Source organism: Egretta garzetta, unplaced genomic scaffold, assembly GCF_000687185.1.
Source record: "Egretta garzetta isolate BGI_Z169 unplaced genomic scaffold, ASM68718v1 scaffold98, whole genome shotgun sequence".
Lineage (NCBI taxonomy): Eukaryota > Metazoa > Chordata > Aves > Pelecaniformes > Ardeidae > Egretta > Egretta garzetta.
The window spans coordinates 1,511,472-1,533,033 of NW_009260611.1; the positions used below are offsets into that span (position 1 = coordinate 1,511,472).

General features: G+C 38.7%; 1 protein-coding gene across 1 annotated transcript in view; it reads right to left on the reverse strand.

Annotated features, from left to right (window-relative positions):
• Nucleotides 1-21,562, reverse strand: part of LOC104131696 (mitochondrial intermediate peptidase) — an 83,688-nt gene that overhangs the window by 26,663 nt on the left and 35,463 nt on the right. The window contains exons 15-17 of the mRNA XM_035900435.1: nt 19,412-19,521; nt 12,931-13,005; nt 7,022-7,141 (exon numbers count right to left, since the gene is read on the reverse strand). Coding sequence (XP_035756328.1) covers nt 7,022-7,141; nt 12,931-13,005; nt 19,412-19,521 — 305 coding nt within the window. The remainder of the gene's footprint in view (nt 1-7,021; nt 7,142-12,930; nt 13,006-19,411; nt 19,522-21,562) is intronic.

The window sequence follows — 21,562 nt, forward strand, 5'->3', positions numbered from 1 at the left end:
CCTGAGGACCGTTTCCCAGGGAGTCCTTCTGACTATCTCCTTGAGGAGCTGGAAGTTTGCTTTTCTAAAATTCAGAGTCCTGACTGTACTCTTTGTTCTTCCCATTTCCCTCAGGAGCGTGAGCTCCACCAGCGCATGATCACTGCAGCCCAGGCTGCCTCTGATCTTGACATCTCTGATGAGCTCGCTTGCATTGGTGACCACCAGGTCCAGTATCGCATCCCCTCAGGTAGGGGTGTCTATTACCTGGCTTAAGAAGTTGTCCTCAATGCATTCGAGAAACATGCTGGATTGCCTACAGCTTGCCGTGTTGGTTTTCCAGCAGATGTCGGGGTGGTTGAAGTCCCCCAGGAGGACGAGAGCCTGCAAGCGCGAAGCCTCCCGGAGTTGGAGGAAGAACGCTTCGTCAGTCGGCTCCTCTTGATCTGGCAGCCTGTAGTAGACACCAACCACCAGGTTCCCTTTGTTGCCTCTCTCTCTGATTCTTACCCACAAGCTTTCGACCTGCTCGTGGCTATTCTTCAGGGTCAGCTCTTCGCACTGTAATGATTTCTTGATGTAAAGGTTTTTAAGCTGCTCAAAGCTTCCACAATTTTACTTTTGGCTCATTAGAGCTTATGCTGTCTTCTGTTTTTCACTTTTATATGGCTTCTACTTTTCTAATAACTTCCTTTTCTCAGATATTCAAATGCATAGGCTTTTTCTCCCACTTAGTTCTTTTCAGCATCTTATTGATTAGCACCATAAATTTTATTCTGTTATCCCAAACCCAGTGTTGGTCATTTAAAAGCTCTTGGCCAACAGCACCAATTCTACCTTGTAGCTGTTCTTTTTCATTTCCTTTAACCTAGCTTTCAGTTTTGCTCAGGTTCTGAGGTTACATTAGTTTAACGTACTAAATCTAAGACAAATTTGGGAAGATTTTAGATAAGTATGGAATGAAATCACAGTTCAACATTTAATAGGCAGCCACTACTTAGCCTTCCTTATCAATAATTTCAAGATTTATGTTCACCACTTGAGTAAAGTTTTCAGAATTCAAAACCACTTTTACCTTCAGAGGTTAAGGGTTATCGCTTATTTTAAGACAGCTGCCTCATCGCTTGCCCAGTCTGACAATTTGTTCTTTTTATATGGTGTTATTGACGTTCACATGAAATGTTATACAAGACCAGAGTTACAACTACACATTAGTAGTCACTCCAAAGACCTAACAAGAAATCTGAAGACAAAAGATGCCACAACGAGACAGGTGGCAGATTCACTAACACGATACTTCACTCAAACTGCCAGCCAGCCCTCAGTAGACTGAGAAACAGGCCTGTCGAAAATGATACCCTCCTTTTCACTGCAGCACCACTACTGACAGTGATCATGATCAGTAGAAGACTGTGATATACAGAACTTCAGAAACCACAGTCTCCATTTCTGGCCTCTGGCTTCCCTACCACAACTAGGCATGAGATCAGGTCATCTTCAAACTCCTAAGAAAAGGCTCCTAAGAAGGAAAAAGGAGCATATAGGTCCTCTTTTGCTCTCAGGTGTTCTTCAACAAAAAAAAAGGGGGGACTTGGGCACATGGTGACAATGTGTGATGCAGAAATGATTTTCTCTCTACAGAGAAGCTAGTTCCACCTAGTGACACCAATTCCTCTTTAGCTGACCAACCTCCCAGATGCCTTCATATGTGCCCTGTTAATGAAATCCTTGTGTTCTCAGAATCATAGAGTCATAGAATCACTTTGGTTGGAAAAGACCTTTGAGATCATCGAGTCCAACCTTTAACTGAACCTTGACATCCCACCACTAAACCATGTCCCTAAGCACCTCATCTATCCTTCTTTTAAATACCTCCAGGGAGGAGGACTCGACCACCTCCCTGGGCAGCCCATTCCACAGCCTGACAACCCTTTCAGTGAAGAATTTTTTCCTAATGTCTAGCCTAAACCTGCCCTGGTGCAGCTTCAAACCATTCCCCCTTGTCCTATCATCTGTTACCAGGGAGAAGAGGCTGACCCCCACCTCACTGCAGCCTCCTTTCAGGTAGTTGTAGAGGGCGATCAGGTCTCCCCTCAGCCTCCTCTTCTCCAGTCTAAATAACCCCAGTTCCCTCAGCCGCTCCTCGTATGACTTGTGCTCCAGACCCCTCACCAGCTTGGTTGCTCTCCTCTGGACATGTTCCAGAAATGCAACATCTTTCTTGTAGTGAGGGGCCCAAAAGTGAACACAGTATTCAAGGTGCGGCCTCACCAGCACCGAGTACAGGGGCACGATCACTTCCCTGGTCCTGCTGGCCACACTATTCCTGATACAAGCCAGGATGCTGTTGGCCTTCTTGGCCACCTGGGCACACTGCTGGCTCATATTCAGCTGGCTGTCAACCAGTACCGCCAGGTCTTTTTCCACCAGGCAGCTTTCCAGCCACTCTTCCCCATGCCTGTAGCGCTGCATGGGGTTGTTGTGACCAAAGTGCAGGACCCGGCACTTGGCCTTATTGAACCTCATACAGTTGGCCTCGGCCCATAGATCCAGCCTGTCCAGGTCTCTCTGCAGAGCCCTCCTCCCCTCAAGCAGATCAACACTGCCACCCAGTTTGGTGTCATCTGCAAATTTACTGAGGGCACACTCAATCCCCTCATCCAGGTCATTGATAAAGATATTAAACAAGACTGGCCCTAGAACTGAGCCCTGGGGGACACCGCTTGTGACCGGCCGCCAACTGGATTTAACTCCGTTCACCACGACTCTCTGGGCTCGGCCATCCAGACAGTTTTTAACCCAGCGAAGAGTACATCCATCTAGGCCATGAACTGCCATCTTCTGCAGGAGAATGCTATGGGAGACTGTGTCGAAGGCTTTGCTGAAGTCCAGGTAGACAACATCCACAGCCTTTCCCTCATCTGCCACATCTTCCTGTAGTGCCTGACAGCGTCTCTGAGCAAGCACTCCAAACGTTAGGTTGCATCTCATCCATTGATTTCCTTTGTCAGGAACATGACAGACACAATCCTAGCAAGTTAAGACAAGGACCTAGGTGGAGCTTTCCAAGGTCAGGATCCATGTCTGGGCAGAGTCCCCCAGCTGCAGGAAGAAGCAAGACTAACAACCACACTGGCAATACACCATTTTTCATACACTTCTTCCCTCTAGGGTATCTATAACAATACCTGCTTTGTTTTCTGTTGGCAAACTTGGCTGGCTAACATATTTGGTCTCACAGGTGGTTTAGTCTCTCCAATCACTAGCAACCATCGGCCACTAAGAAGTTCTCATACTGCTGAAGAAACCTGCACTCTGGACAAAATATACAAGCGTAATTAAACCTGTAGCCTGCTGTAAATTTTAGGCCACCAGTAGAGGTGGTCCTTCTGGACTATATATGTACTTAACATGCTAGAACAAAAAGGTATATAGCAAATCATTTAGTGTTCCAAAAAATATCAAAAGGCTCCCTACATACCAACATGTTCCCTCCTATCAAACGTAATTATAATGATGTGTGTGGGTTAATTCCAGCATTGCACTTTGTATTCAAGTACCACAGAAGAAATTCTGTTTCTGGAAGAAAAGCTTACTGGAAGGCCACGTAATTTTAAAATATGCAAAAAGGACTATTTGGAAGTGATCTAAAAAAGAACCCAGATTCACTATACTTCACTCTCCAAAACCATTTTTCGTCATAGTCACAAGTCAAACCAGCATCTCCCACCAAGTTTCCAGATTAGAATGAATAAAGTTACTATGATGGACAGACATTAGTATGCAAGTCCATAGTAATTTTTTTAAAGTAAGAGTCAATAATTTAAACTAATTCAATATTTCACAAAGAAAATTCAGGTATGATGATTTGGGCAGCTGGTGTTTATTGTAAAACCACTTCATTATTGGGAACTCTTTCCTGTAACTGCACGAGGCTGCAATCTCCACTATCACTGCAGAGCCTGTTTACCCTGTGTCTCATTTTTTGTTACGATATTGAACTGAAACCCACAGCAGGAGATAGGAATTATTATACTTGGCGCGGGACTAACAATGGCGTATCATTAAGTTTTTATGACTGTCTCAAAGGAAAGTAGTTTTCAAGTCTGAACTTGGAAGACAGGCAGAGGACTAAGCAACAGATCATGGCGAGAAACTTTGATCGTGTCTCAGGTTGATCAAAGGGTCACCTGATACTTTTTAAGAAGTCTCTCTGGGCATCTTGGAGACAAAGGTGGGGAGATACTCTAAAAGCAGACAGTGTTATCAATTGCAAGGCAGGCCACAGTAAATGGAAACCGACTTCACAAGGCATGAGAAATAGGCTATGATTTGAAGAAAAGTTTGGAGGAAAAGCAGAGTACTGAATACCCCACAGCACACGGATTTTGACACCAAGTACATCCAGGAAGAAATGGCACGCAAATGCGTGGTCATTATTATTTGGTTTATCTTGCTTTCTTAGAAGATTCAAAAGGAAGACTGATTGCTTTTTAAAGGCATCACAAGGACTCAAGAATCCAGCCTGCGTGAAATCTCTATTCATTTTCCAAACTCAGTAACACAAATCTCCTCTGGCAATAAAACCGCCAGACACTACAAAAACACGCAGATACATTTCCTTGCCCCCTGCCTGGCAGTCATAAGCTTCTGGATTTGGGAATAGAGCAAAGAAATCCCAGTGGAATTTCATCCTCCAGGAGCCAGCAGCAAACCTTGTGTACTTTTGAACAGATAAATGATGGCCAGCCAGAAATCGAGATTTGCATTCTTCAGGAAAACAAAGTCTCGTGGAGTGCTGTTTCTCTGTGCTTCTGTTTGTCTACATCCTGCTCCATTCTTCCTTTCTGCCTTGCATGCGGCACTAGCTCCTGCGACCGGCTGTGTCAGCACAGCCAATGTAAATACTGCCGCATGCAGTGCCAACTGCCCCAATGCCTGTAAAACCTATTTGAATGGCAAATACAGACTTCCACGGGATTTTCTTCCCACTATCCCTCCTACTGTTAGCACATAAGGCATGATATTTCCTGAGGATGATGCTTTGGTTTACCTTAAAATAGGTATCACCACATAGATACAGCAGCATTTACTTATTAGGTGTAGTTTATGTGCCTCATTTTGAAAGTACTGTAACAAAAAAGATGCATACAAATTGTCCTATTATCTGAGCTGTCCCTCAGAACGACAGAAATTCATCTGCTGAAGATACATGCTGTGGCTCTACTTCAGAAAGTGAGTCTGCACAATGAGATTGAAGCCCAAGTACATTCAGTGGATATTTAATAAGTTTACTTGCCTGTCAAGAGCAGTAAGAGGGAATTAAGGTTTATCAGGAGATAATAATGGATGTTCGTGCAGCCTTGACAGACAATGCGACTACAAAAAATCACATTAATGCAGTTAAGATCTTCACTGAGGAAGAATTACTTTTACCCAACACCACTAACTTAAGACATACAAGCCTGACTTAGCAATTCATAATTGGATCTAAACCTATAGAGAGCAGATACAATTCAAATAATCAAAATACTTTGTTTTCTCTGCCAGCCGTATATGTACCTAGCCAAGCTGAAAATAAAAGCTGCTCTCTTACGATATTTAAAAGTGTAGCTCTGAAATGAAATGAAAGGAAGGAATATACTCTCTTCACTTAAAAAAAAATTACTTTCAAGACATTTATTTTTTTATCTGGACTACAAATTAAACTGAAAACATATCTTAAGTTCAGAAGAAAAAGCCGCAAAGGACAGCAAGCCAAATAACAGACATCAATTACTCTACAGAGCGCTAATGTTCTTCTAATGTAATTTTTCACTGTTTTACTGAAATTTAAATTGTGTTATAGTTCCTGACTACATACAAATTCTACATTCAATAAATGTCAGAACACAGACTTTCTGACAATTCAAAAGTTCACAGTACATTTTGCTGGGATGACATTCCAGACCAAAACTTGCTATCCTCTTCATATTGAGGCTACACTCATTACAAGTTGTTACACTCTTTTGAAAGTAACAGGTAAATAAAAAAGATTTAAAATGGAACAAAAAATGCAGGCTAACTTTCAAAGCAGGGAATGGTTCCGTTCACTGGATAACTAACACCTGCAGAGGAACAGTGTAAAAAAACCAACTTACAAAAATGCTAAGAAGTCAGACATCGCACTCTGAAGACACCTTGCTTCCACTTGCCTGGCTTTGCCGGGCCAGTAGATGGAAGTACAGTTTTGATGAGGAAAGGGCTGAAGCATGGATCTCCCAATACCCGTCTCAAAGAACGAAAGTCACGTTTTTGCCAAAGAGAAAAGTACACTTCCTTGAGAAGCAGAAAGCCAAGAAAGGATCTGGGTATTCTGAGCAAAGTGTCAAACAGTGATTTGGGCCATGCTCTGGCTGGGAATTCAGCTCCAGACCGTCCAGGAAACCCCATGACGATCATCTATGCAAACTGCACCTTTGGATGTCACATGAAGTACAGAGCAAATGCACGATTAGTCATGGTGAAGATCAAAATTACGTAGCTCAGTAGCACTCAAGGCTTTAACACTTTCAGATGCCACATGAAAGGATAAATAAGTGACGTGCCAAAGATCACAGCAGTACACTGAGAAAAACTCACTTCCAAGTCCTACTTCATGCTGACTTGCTCTCACATGCTGACACCGACAGCACACAAACACCAACGTGCAGCACAGTGTTTTGTAGCCTTTTACAAATAGTCCTTTGCAAAGCTAAAATAAACCCTCTTTCTAATGTGTTGTTCCAGTGCCTTCCTTAATAACGAAAGAAAAAGTAATCAAGTTCAGCATGACAAGACTACACCTGCACAAAAAAAGGGTACCTTAAATTTTGATTTTTAGCTGAAAATTTCCAACACCCTACTCTCTGGATAAAGTGGCTGAAAGAAGGAAACTCTTTCAGCATTAACAATACAACAATAAGCATGGGAGTGTGTGGGGCAAGGGGCAGGGAGAGGTAGGGGTATTAATACGCTATCAAAGAAAAGGTGTAGTTTATACAGTCAGTCCATTTCTACTCACTGTATTAGGTACATATGGCAATCCATAAAATTTCTCCTGTGTTTCCTTTAAAATTTCTGTTGTTGACTTTTTCAGAGGATGTTTCCCATGGTAGACTTGGTCCAAAGCAGCATAAAATACCTGAAGAGGTAAGATACATGTTTGTCTTTGGCACATGGCATTGGCATTTGACTACCAAAAAAGACAAATAGAAAAGGACGGGAAAGAGCAAATAGGGAGAGAGAAGAGTTAAATATACATGGTTTTGCAAATCTTGCACTTTTAGTGTAACATACAAGGAGAAAAACAGGTTTTAGGAGTACACCAATCACCACCACCATGACCTGTCATAAATCCGTGTTTAGGTCACTGAGAACACTGGGCAGTATTAAATCACCTGCATTTTTAAATGAAATTAAGACCTGCCCCTAAAGCCCTCCAGCAATTCCCCTTTTCAAAAAGATTTTTATTAAATCTATTTAAAAATACGACTTAAAGTTATTTGAGTGGGCACAGCAAAATAATCTATTCCAAGACGTGTGCATGCAGCCATGAGAACACATCACACTGGCAGGGGCAAGTTACAGCCCAGGCAGTGAACATAAGCAGCTGCGCACTGAGCTGCCGGTGCCCCTGAGTTTCTGCTAGAACACTCGAACAGTGTAGTACTAAGGCAGATTCTTCCTTTGGTTTAGCTCTCACAAACAGAGCAATAAATTGCTGCAGTGTAAGCTTAGCCTGAGATCACACTGCACCAGCTGGGTATTTTGCCAGAGGTAAGAGCTGGTTCATAGGCAATTTTAGTGCAGAAGCATGTGAACTGCGGCAGGACACTGGTGCCTGGCTAAATTACTGAGGTGTTTGGAGATCAGGAAAGCAGCACCAACAAAAAGACTTATCAAGTGAAGATAGCAAAGCAGAGTATCTGCCATTTTAACAGCAAACATGAAACAGGCATGGATAAGAAGACAGGCTTAGTGTGCCGTCGCTGAAAAGAACTGCAGCATTTATTCTTTTTATAGGAAGATTTCTTATTCTGTGGAAGTGCAGGAAAGACAGAAGAGGACAGCCACTGCTGTGCAACACAGGTATTGTTGAGAAGTCTGGTGGATCCAGATATTTAAGGCAAGGAGTTCAGGTCAGGCCATCCTGCAGTAGGCACATTTCATAGGAAAATTGATGGTAGGGAGCCTCAAAAAACTTTTGTGCAAGGGATGAAGCAAGTAATTTGGCTAGAGATTTAGACCCAGTCACACTCCCAGGGACACTACAATACCATTCCCAATGTGATAAACATGCTGTTTAAGGAATTATAAACATGAAATGCATAAATTTTATGGAGAAAAGGCTGTTTAGAGACATTCTCCATCCATGGAGAATGGATGTTTTATGCAATCTGAATAACACAGCCCCCTCAACCTGTAAAAAGACTCTGTATTATGAAATTTGGGTACAAAACCATTCTGAACGCTTTCCTAATTTATAGGAATTAATAATTTATTTTATTTGGGCTGGATACAACACTTACTTTTACCAAATTTGTGACTGTTTCTAAAGGGCTGTATTCTTTCTGTTTGAATAAGCTGTCTTCTAACATACAGAATCCTGATAAATCCTTTGACAGTGTTGACAAATGAAAAATGTGAAAATTTTTTTTTTCAAGAAAAACTGAGGGTTATAAGGAGAGGGGTGAAGAAGACATGACTTGCAGCAGCTACTGCTGAATTTGCTGGTTGCTTCCTACATGGCTAATGAGGAGAAAAGAGGTCAGTAAGACCTAATCTTGCACAATCAGCCATTGACAACATTCCAAGTATTGTGCCCCAGACAGCGACACTGAACAAAAGTTGGAGGCACTTAACATTGCCCATCTACAAATCCAACATAGGCAGCAAATATCTGTTCAGAGGACAACTCCATGAAGACACTGCACCAAATGGCAAACAATAATGAGTACTTTATTTTTTGAAACCAAACTTTGTACAGATACTCTGAATTTTCCATCATTACATTGGTAGCATGAAAAACTAAAAATATAAAGAAAAGCCTGTACAAGATTGTAAAAACTACAAAATTTTTTACTCTTATCTTAGAAGAGAAAGAGGCTTTGCAATGCCTTTGCTTGTACTTTTCATCCTCAGAGCTGGTCTCTAGAATCCCGGTTCATTTTTTAACAAAGTTTAACAAAAGCTACAGCATTTATGGTAGCAAGGGTAACTGAGAATATGACCAACGGTAAGAACTATGAATAGATCTGAAAATTACCTGATGTAACAGTCCCTAGGCCTTTGTGACTCTGCAGGAGTCATTTCACACCAACTTCCCTCTCCTCTCCAAAAAACCCAAACCAAATACGAGGAACTCCAGCATCCGACAGTAGACTTTAGCATCCTGCTTCAGCCCAGCCTTGATTCTATTTTTTCTATCTCCAAACTTTGTTAGGACCTGTTTGCAGTTGCTCTTCAGCGTTCATCGCAAGATGGAGCAGACTGCACTGCAGTGGACCTTCTCTAAAGTAGAATTTGCAGTAAAGCAGTTTGTGGTCAGGGAGCTGGAGCAAAAGCTCAACTCACAGCTAGGCAGTGGGGAAATGTCAGCTGAAGGCCAGTGAAATGGACTGCCTAAAGAACAACACGGTGGTAGAGAAATGAGTCACTGAAGCCAGCTACAAGCTTCCCCCCAATCCTGGCACATGAAAAGCGTGGGAAGAAAGCTATGAGCCAGGCCACCTGGACAGCATAGTTTAAAAAAAAAAAATCCATCCCTGAAAATAAACTTGGATGAACTTTATAGCCATAAGCATTCCCATCTACAAACCACAGTTCTGTGTGTTTACACAGGCCTTTGAAATGGGATAGGGAGACACATCCCAGGACCACAGGATTTTAGGTGATACTGCTGAGGAGCATGCTAACACTTAATATTAAGCAGTAGCTAGAAGATGATTTCTAATTTCAGTAAACCACATTTCCCCAAAGACCTAAAAATACAGAAAGGCCATCAACTAGTTATCTATCTTCATACTGTCTCTCTATTTTGCACTGACATTAGTATTTATTAGTTTAACTTTATTCCAGTTCTTTCTAGCTTCTTCTCTGCTTAATTACATCAATATCTAAACAGTTATGCATTTTCCAGTGAAGTTGCTATTGACTAAAAGACTCTCAGACCCAATCTGCATGGCAAAAGCCTTATGAGAAGATGCATGGATTCTCCTATCTTTCCTCCTAAGTAAGTGCTTACATGAGCTGGAAGAAAATGCAGAGGTATTACAGTTATGATGAAAAAACAGCATCATTTCTTATTTTCATACACCAATAGACTGAATTTTCTGAACAGACCACAAAAGAACCTTTAGGCATTATCCACACTGCTGGAAAATATGTAAGCATTTTTCTTTCTTTTAAAGGTCAAATATGGCTTACATAGCATCTAGTCTTCAGTATAGAATATACTCTGCAAAGTCTGAAGGAAAGGTATCTGAGTCATCATTCACAGTTTTTTCAAGTATATGCATTAGCAGTACACAAATACTTCAGCATCTGCAGATTGAAATACATGTTTTTCTTTAATGAATTATTATACTTTTAAATCTGCATGAGTAACAATACACGCTTCTACAAAGAAATGTATGAACTTTATATTTGCCATGCAGTCAACTTCTCTGGGACATTTTTTCTGAATTAATAAACAGAATGGCTCTGCCAGCCTGTCTCTTTGAAATGAGTGCATTCTTCTGTGTGTATTACATTTGGAATCTCCAAAAACATGGTGCTGAAAGTAGGAAATGAATAATATTATTCAGTGTGGCATTGTGGTCATTTGGCACAGTTTGAGACTGGTTGAACATTAGTTACACAAGAGGAATTCGAGGGCAAGCAGCCTGCTTAATCACTGCATCATTGCCAGCACCAGTCAATCATTAGGTGCCCGCAGGAATTTGAGCCCACCCGAAGTGGGTGTTCTCTCCCCAGTTCTGAAACTATGGGGTCTGGAGTCACTCCAGGACAGACCCTACAGAGACCCCAGGAGCAGCTGAGGGCCAAGAGCAGCAGGGGGATTGCAGAGCCCACCCCATGGGACCAATGCAATGACTCCTCCTTGACTTCTGCAGCACATCATCTCCCCCCACCACAGGACGAGGAGGCCATGTCACTGTTAACATACCTGTGACTTAAAGTGTTCTTGGTATCCAAGCTCATTTAGCCTCCACACTGTCAATTTGGTCACAAACATTGACAAGATTATAGCAAATACATATAAAAGTTGAAAGGAAATCTTGTCAGATGTATATAGCTGTTATAGACACACCAGAAAAGAATGGGTGCATGTGAAAGCACTTGATCATCACTTTGATGGTTACTAGTCTGTACACTGGCAAATATTTCTGTATAATATTCTGGACTTCATGAATAGAGGTCCACCACTAGGCATTCTCAGTATAAACTTCATTTCAGTCCAAAATTGTTTTTTCCCCAAAAATCTCCTATATGAATTAATTATATTCTTGCCTACATTCTTTCCAGATTTTCAGCTATCTCTGTGTGGGAACCTTTCAGAGCCAGGTTTGTGCATTTCAAAATCAGATCTGCAGAGAGGGTACAGTTATTTTCACGCCACAGGTGGCACCCTCCTTGTTCACTCCTGAACAGCCAACACTGGCCACTGACAGTCAGTGCCACACTGAAAGCATAATTCAAAAATCTGTTAAATTTAACCCATGAAAAATATACATATACTCCCAAAACAGTGTTAAGTCTTGTTTTGATTAGTGTAACTGACACATATACATTTACAGGTCCACACTTCAGTATTCTGATTAGTTTTAAATCACTAGAAATAACTGCACAGAGCAAACTACAAGTATTTAACTAAGTTTTTCTTTTAAATCAACTTTAGTTAACCAGCACAACTCAAGTTTGTAGACAGGGTTGCAATCATTTAAGCACTTTTCAAAGCGGAGAATTACAAAGATCTGATCTTTAAATTTGTTTCTTTCCACATCTCAAAAATAATGAATAGCCTTTATTAAGGTACTAGCAGAGTCATCTCACCTAAACACCAGGTCAACTGTAAAAAGAAAAAAATACATGCTTCTGCCTTAAGGCTAAACAAAGAAGAAAACGAAATCACAAAAATCATACAGCAGAAGCCTGTAGTATACTAAACACAGCCAAAGTCAGAAACTTGGCTGGATGCTAATGCTACTGTTCACACCTGAGAACTTGTTGCATGACTGAAAAAACCTAAATACCCATTTTAGATGGAAACCCATTTTAAATAGAAACCTATTTTACTTTATTTCCTTTGAAGAAAAGCAACACTGATAGTTTGCTTATTGGAATGACTGATCAATCGCATCTACCCACAGAAAATAAAGGTTTATAAATTTAATTACTGCTCCTAACACCATGAGAGGAGTCTTACCGCCTTATAGGTCAGCCACCAATTTTGATGGCAGTAACAATTTGCCACTTTCGTACTGGAGCTGCAGAAAACAAGGAGCTCAAATCACGTTCTAGTAAATAAATGAGCTGTTTGATTTTACTAAAGTGGCTTGTATCTCTCAGTCCTGCTACACTTTAATGATCCAAAGGTATGTGATACTTCCTCTACTGCAAGTTCTCCTTAAATGAGTCCGTTAATTTACGAACTCAATCTTAAACCACATTTGGGAATTCTGATAATCCAATCATTTTCAAAAGCTGTGGTTTTCACGATATTTTCCTACAGACTTAGACATTTAGCTTTAAGCAGACAACACAGAATATGTTCACAAAAACAAACATGAAAATTAATAACAAAATTAATTAATTTTCACTAATTTTTATATAGTTTATATATTAAAATAGATTTGGTAAAATTGTAAGAATTATAAATGTTCTGTAAGTTCTGGATAGAGAGTAGAGACTAGAATGCAAAGAACATACCTGGAGTTGCATATCAGCTGCAGCACACACCTTTTTTGACTCACATAGTCTTGACACCATGTTTTTTGGTAGTGGCTTGAATAAAAAGAAAAAAAAAGTCAGAACATATTTAGAATTGTTGTGCTTTTGAAAACAGGTAAATAGTAGGCTTACTACTAGAAAAGGTTGAAGATGCAAAAAAAAAAAAGCCCAGAAAAAGACTCCTGGTGGTAACAAAAACATATTTGAAGTGCTCTGCACTGAGGAAGGAAGTCTCATTTGCTAAACAAAGCATTAAATGGGTAATTAAGATACTGGCAGTAATTTACATAGCAATCAAGAAATCACTGTGTCTCGGTGTTTGTTTTTCTATAAATTGATACTGTGTTCCCTTATATGCCTGTTAAAAATATGACTGTCTTTAGAGATAAAGAGCAGTTGGGGCAGTTAAGGTCCTCCCAAGTTATCCTGACTAATCTTCAAAAGCAGGTATTACAATAGATTCTCCTGCTGGTCTTTGAGCACAGTTCACTTAGACTTACATGGAGGCCCACATAACTCCCTTGGAGCTGGCAGGGTTTTCGTAACTTCAACTGGGACAGCATCAGGCCTTCTACCCTAACCCACATAAAAATGCTTGGTCATACTGAACAGTAAATAACTACCCTTTGAAATTTTTAACAAAGCTGAATTTATTCCACATCTATGGCAACAAAACCATCCATGCCACCACAGGCTGAAAGTCAGAGTCATTTTTCAAATCATTAAGCAAACTCTTTTTGACTTTCTATCCAGACATCTACAAGTACATCCAAAGACTTTTTAATGCCGGATTTTTAAGAATATCTGTATATGAATCCTTGACCTTACACTTCTTTCACTACTTCCTGAAGCTTTTCAATGGATGTTTTTCCCAGTAAGCATATTCTTTTTTTGCTAGTGGTTTTATTAACCAAACATACTAAATATGGTTAAAATAACTGGGTTCTTGCTAAAATATTAAGAAAGTGACAAGTTGTAAAATGTAATACAGATGTCTGGTATTGCACTGAACTCTAAAAGCGTACCTACATTTTACAGTGCATTGAAGTGTTTAAGAAATAATACATGAAAGTCTACAGGTCCTGATGGCAGAGCCATATGTTTAGATTCTGTGCAAATGATATGACTTCAAGACAAACAATGTTAATGTTCACAGAATAAAAACCCATCTCCAGAGAAGTTACACATAAGTGAGGAAAATGTTATCAATTAACTCTGTGGAATCTGAAAGTTAAAGCAGATAACAAAAACTCTCAAGTTGCACAGCTGTTTTATGCAGTAGCGTGCCAAGGCTTGTAACCTCTTCTCCCAAGACAAATGTTAGCTGGGTCAAGAATGGGATAGAACACCCACTATTCTGCCTGTCATGTCAATGTGCACAGCTGTTAAATTTCAACACAGAAAAATGAACCAATGCACATGAAGTCTGTCTCACAGTACATCCTTGTTAGGCCAGTATTTACCCTTCCTAAACACAAAAATTCTGCTTCAAATCACATGATGATTTTGGACTGCTAGAGTAAGAGTAAATGGCTAGTTATCCATAATAATAAAGATGTTATAACTGACTACCTTGAGGTTCCATACTGCATTTAGTATTGTTCAAAATACTACTTAATTGTGTAGAAAAGTTATTAAGGCAAGAAGCAAAGCAGAAAAAAAAAAAATAAATGGCAAAAAGTATTTTGGTTGCACAATTTTTCTCCTGGATCTAAGAACATTTCATCTCATCCTCTTAGGCAGTGTGAGGCATGCATTTTGATGACTTTTCATCCTGGAACTAAAGCACATGTGGATTTGCAATAACACCGTTTCAGTTGTCATGCAAGAAACCTTTGTGTAAGGAAACCTATAAAATTTTGAATAGATTTTGTTATTAAGCACCAAACCTATCAGCAAGTTTTGGCAGCTTTTTCAAAGCTTTCATTTCCTAGTGAAGTAGTGCAGTATGGAATTAAACAAAACTGATTTCTTCTAGGGGCACCTGTATTAAGGGTACAGTAAAGTATAAGAAAACTGGATGGGAATTCTTCAATTGTAATTTGTCAGTGTTAAAAAAGCTGAACAACCAAAACCTTGGCAAAAGCAAATATGTATATTTTACACAGTTATGATTTAAGAGTGTTAAAAGCCAACCACACTCCTACCAGTAAGGTCAAACCAGCTCTTTCAACATAATAGATTTTCAATTTTATATTTTGGCTATATTAAATGATGGTAAGAGGAAGTTAAGTGCACAGGCTTTCAGCTGGTACACAAAATAAATAGAACAAAAGGCACTAAGACTTTTCTAATGGACATTTTGGTAAACCACAGTCCCACAGATCCTCAGCTCAATTGGGAAATCCAAGTCTGCAGTTCACTGGGGCACAGAGCAGCAAGGTTTGGTCATGCAGATGGACTTTGTACGCTCCCTGGGAGAGTTGATCACATCCAGCCCTGCTCAAGAAACAACTGAAGCAGGTCTAATTCTCAGTTCACAGCTAAGCATTTCTTACAGACTCTCCACCCAAGAAAGTCTTGCCTTCTTTTGACTGTACTGCAAATACCTCAAGCCAGAGAAGACTCCTGAAACAGCAGCCTCTGCATTCACCCGTTTCTTCCTTATGTTCTGTTACAAGCATCTATCCTATTCTAAATCAAACTCCTGAGGGGAGACACAGAATGATCATTAACAATGTACTAAAATCTCTTTTCACAGGAGATGGTTTAGCACCACCTTCTAGAGACCAAGTAAAACGTAGGTAATACCAAGAGCCTCCAAGAAAATCTTTTTATCTTTTTTGCAGCCATATGAATATCAAATAAACAATGTAGATCTACTCTGCTCTGAAGATCAAACTCTACTGTTTGAGCAGATTAAAATCACCAGGAAATTACAAATCACTCATGATAGTATCTATTGACAAAAAGGCACAGAAGAAAGACATAAATGTTCTTTTGTTTAAATCTATCAGTGCTACTGATCTGGCTCAAAGACAGTGTTGTGATCATAATTCATAAGCCAAGTAAACGTGGCACCAGAAAAAGATTGCCAAAGTTAGATTAAATTAAAAGAATGATAAAAAGGAGATCACTTATTTTTCCCAAAACACCTTTGGGATTTTAAAATTTAAGATTTCAGGGAACTAAAATTAGACTCCAGAGGGTTTTTCAAAGATGACCACTCCTCTCCAAAGTTTGTTTCTGTGAATGGCAGGCATGTAGATATGCTGAGGTCTTGAATGTGCTGAGAAAGATGTTTCAGGTAATAGAAACTATTTCTCCTTGCTCCATTACCATCTCATAGAGCCCCTTAATAAGCAGCTGAGTGAAGAAAAAAAAAATGCATCAGCAGGATTATTTTATTTATCCTGACAGATGAGCTCACTGATAAAACCAGAATCAAACTGTCATCCTTGTTCTAAAAGAAAGACTTCATAGAGCTTTGGCTAAAACAATTTTAATTGAATAACCATTCCATTTTTTTAAATTTAAACACTACATGCTTCACTTCAGGTTCCACTTTTCCACCCTTCTATATTAAGTAACTTTAAGATCTTGGCATGAATTTTTCAGCATGTTTGCTATGGTGGCCAAAAGAACAGAAATCCCAGTGTCCCAGAGCACTCTTAACTCCTTGCTGCTGTGTAGTAACCGTGACTCATTACTACTGTTTACTATCTGTGGGCTTATTCTTGTAGTCATGCTAATACAATACTGCCTTTGTAACTCCATCTCTGTGAAAAATGAAGTCAGTTCAAATTTGAACAGCTGAAATACTGGCCTTTGTTCAACAGAGCTCCCAAAGACACACAAGCTTAAAATGATTTAGCTTGACAGACCTACCACATATCTGTGCACTTAATAAATGAAATTAAACAAACACACACAGTGATACAGAATGGTACGCATGAACCAGATTGTCTGCTTAGGCACTGTTATGACGTCATTTTGGCATGGCTTGAATTCATGAGCTTACCTGAGCAATTCAGCTTGAGTAACTAATTAACACAGTCCTCTATTCCTGTTTTTCCTCCAGGATTTTCTGTTTTGAGTTATCTTTAAGATGAAAGGGAAACTAGGCTTGCTACTTTCTTGGAATAAGCATTTTTGTGCTGGCCAGCTTTTTGAACTAAATTCACAAGACTTGCTCCTTTTGCCAGAAGAGCTTGCAAGCGTTCTAGCTCCTGAGTACTTGACAGCAGAATTATCCAAAATGCACAGAAAGCAAATTACCTGCACTGTGTCCTCACCAAGCTAGGTCAGTAAAAAACCCTCCTTCTGTCAACATCTAGCAGTGCTATGTTGGTGTAGTTGTTGCAGGGAAGATCCTTCTTGCACAGAAAAGCTCAGCCTCTTTTTTTCATAAAAAGAAACTTAATGGAAGTTATCATATGGAACAACATTTGGATGAAATGATCTTACAAATTTCACATTTTAACTGTTTCATCTACTTGCCTTACTTCCCCTTGAAAAGGGGGTAAAGTGGACTCATTTTTCTTTCAAATAACTAAAAAACTGGAGAAGAAAATATTGATTCAAATTTCCATTTGCACACCAAAAAATTAGTCAGGGAACAAAAACAGAAAATACAAGCCCCAAAAGGATTTTTGTGAAGTTGTAAATGTAAAAGAGCTGGGATTTTCTATGCAAAGTACTTTGTAACACATACACAACGGATACAAGTAATTCCTGTAACAATCACTGAATTTCAAGAACAGAAAAGATGACTTCAACCTATTTGTATTTAGATGACAGATACGGAAATCTGATATCAGATTCTTAAAACTAGCTTAGATAAACCAACACAGGCAAAAGCAGATTTATGTATGTTGGATAATGGCTTAAAAATACATTCTAAATTTTCAAAAAAGCAGTTAAAAGGAAGCAGTCTGAAACTCTCAAGAGCCACTCAGCAGCTTCAGGCTTTTTTTCTCATCTTCCAGCATAATCCATTCTTGCCCCCTTCAAGACTGAATTTCTACATTAAAACTCTCTCAGCTGCACTCTGAAAGGGCAAGATTTCACCAACAATAAACAGAAGTTGTTTTTGGAAATGCCAAATGGGACAGAGAGCCTGGTTCTTAGCTTTTGCACTGCAACTAAACATGGTTTAGATTTGTTAAGCCATTTTGAAAATACAAAGCCTTAAATAATGTTCCACAAATCTCTTTCAGATGTTTTAGTCAAGTTCATTCTCTGAACTCATATGCAATCAGATTAACTCCATGATGTTAAATACTACATGAACTTTATAGAGAACACTAGAAAGCAGTATTTTGGTATGTGGATTCAAACGTACAAGTGATGAACACTTGTGAACGGAGTACTTTTAACTCCCAGGTTTCAAGGAGACTTTCTTAGTGCTCTGCAGAATTGATTGGTCTGTAAAAAAAAAAAAACAAAACAAAACAAACCAGATTTACAGAGCAAATTTCTCAGGCTGTATCTATAAAAATAGAAGTTATAACACAACCTATTTTTCTAACTGTTACAGTGTGGAGGCAAACATAATTCCACTTTCGTAACACTGAATGCTTAGTATCAGATAAAAAGCTTCAGTAAAGTGTAACACTACACAATTTAAGAGGCTTTCTTGGGTTTGCATTGGTGGATAGTCTATTCTTCAACCATTACATGCGAGTACGCTGAAATTTCCTCAATCAAAAGCACTGGAAAAATACCTTCAGTTATTGGTTACTGGTTTGCATTTTTGAAACGGCTGTACAAATACAAACCATGTTATGCTGCCATGCATTAAAGAAACCACCAAAAGTCACCTTGTTCCAAACAGCATTGCTTTCTAAATTTCCCACAGAAAGTAGAACCCTGCATTAGACTGGCATAGAACATCTTTATGTAAAAAAGAATCAGAGTTTTAATGCAGAGATTCACAACTGCCAGCATCTAAATAATCCTAATCCTAATCTAACTCCAAATAAAGCAGTACACTTTTCATCACAAAATATTTCAATCGCTACCCTACACTGTGCTAAAAATAGGAGCTTTTAAACACTGCAGGTAATTTTCATTTATTTCCATGATTTGGTACCTGAGCTTTATTTTAAGACAGACTTTAGACAGTTCAATGATGAACAACTATTTTTGTCAAAATTTATCTGTAATTAAATTAAAACATTCCACATAACTTGATTCACACAGGAGTTGTTAATCTACTACACTAAGTTTGTGTAGTGTAGAAACTACACAGTCTTTGTCGGAAAAAAGGGTTGAAAGTTTTAAATATGTAACTGGAACCTTGGACATAAGGATATGGTATTCTTCTACAGATTACATTTGTCTTTTCTACAGTGCAAATATTAACATTTTTCTGAATAATTAATTTATAATATTAAAATAATTTCTATCCACTTTTTATTTCTCTTTAAACATTAACAAAAATATACATGAAAATGCAATTCTTTTCCTGAATACATTTATTCCTATTTTCAATATTTTATATATTAATTTTCCCTACCTGTCCCGTTTTATAATGCCTTGCAAACTGGTTAACCACTCGATAGTCATTTGCAAAGTACTCCATCAGAATTGAGGGAACTTCAGCAAAATCAGTAGGACATCTAGTTCCTAGAGGTAGAATAATTGTACACATTAGCATTTGCTATTTTCATTAACACAAATAGTTAACTCTTCCCCAAAGGTTTTGCAACTTTCAGTTTGAACTTTTGGTGAACTTTAATGTTCTTTCATTTATTAAGTCAATATTTTATTTCCATAGCATTATTGTACATATTGCCAGAAAAGCTTCATTATAATCCTACACATTTTATTATAAATCAAAAAGTAAAACAAAATATTTGAACAGCTGGGTGAGGCACCTTATAAAGCTCTGGATCACACCCTTTTTAAACTAAACCAGACTGCAGCCAAACTGGCCCTACATGAAACACCAAATCTGTTTAAGTGTCCTAAACCTAAATCAAACTACAGTGTAAATAAAACTCTGCCTTAATCCCATTCACAGTTACAATTTTTAGCTTCCACCTGTTTGCTGAGCTTACTTATGCTTTATATTAACCTCACTTTATAATACCAAGTAATTCATCCAAGGAACACTCTTGCAGATTGAAAACATGCTCTAAGTAAGTGCAATGAGGTAATATCTTAGCAGTTACTATTTTCAAAAAGCACTTTCCCAAAAACCTTATTTACTCTAATCTTTATCAGCACCTTACACAATGGAAGTTATTAAGAAGTATAACACATCACCAAATCAAAGCTGCATTTCTCATTCCTATATTAAAGTTAGAGATGTACAAAATTGTTGCTTTTATAACAGACCCGTTGGGTCATCACCTCTACCCCTGTCTGCTAGAAACAATGTCAACATTCAAAACTAGTCTTAAATATAAGTACATTTTTTGCTTCTACTATTCTTTCTTTAAGACTGTTTTTTAAAGTTACTCCTTTGATCTTTACAAGTCTTTCTCTGATTTTTAATCTGAATTCATAATCTGTTTATATGCAATGTTTTCAGACCAGTACTGCTCTTTATTAGAAACAGCTTTTCCCACACTATTTTTTTTACCTCCTAAATTGAGCAAAACAATCTTGTCTCTCAGCCATCATTATCCAATGATGGCTAAAAGACTATCCATTTTAGCTCTTCTCTGCACCTGCTTTGGTTTGAATTCACCTACAGATCAGTCACAAACCCACAAAACCATGCCCCAGCATTGCATGAGGTTTCACCAGTGTCTTTCTTATTCATTCTAATACTTATTGCTGTTAGCTATGCCTCTGATGTAACTTCAGACCACATTCGCCCCTTTCACAGACACATTGCCTATTTGTAGTTCTGCATTAACACATTCAACTGTTCTTCTGTTTCTTTACCACTGTTTGATAGCATAAATTCTCTTTGTACTCTTTAAACGCATGATCTGCACTGTGTAGTTCTGAATTATTTTACTTCTAACACCGCAGTATCCAGTCACTCAGTTCTTATACAATACCCCAAATCCTTCTTTTGTCCCATCACATTTCATCAGTACAGTCTTTTTGTTGTTGATGTTTGAAAATCATTTTTAAAAAGCCTAAAACAAGGCAGGTCCCCAAGACAAATGCCTGAAGAACTACACTGATGTTCCCCTACCCATTTATGCCTTCTCAGTGCTCCTTAATAAAGCGACAGAATTCTTTTAATAACCATTACAGAGACTCCTGAAAAATTATGTTATCTGAAAGTCAGAAAGGTAGAAGGTTGGGCAGTTATCTGGAATAAGTTAGTCCTCCTGTAAAACAAATGTAGGTATTCTCTACTGAATGATAAACTAAATGGAATGCAAGATAGGTTTTAAAGTATCTTATACACAAGCATTTGCATTAAACAATCAATAAATGCATATAGCAAAATGACAGATTAACTGAAAAAGAAGCACATCTTAAGTCAAAAACATACAGTATTATCCAAATTTTGGGCCCGTTAGCAGCAGAATGGTTTCCTGAATATTTGGGAATGTTAATCAGAAAAGGAAGGCGGGGAGAGTAGAAAAAATGTCAAATACTCAGTGCAACTCGACTAGAATGTCAATTTTTTTGTTCTCACAATAGCCTGTAGTCGTCCTGTTTCTGCACTTTGCCACCCTCGTGTCTCATGAGAGCAGAT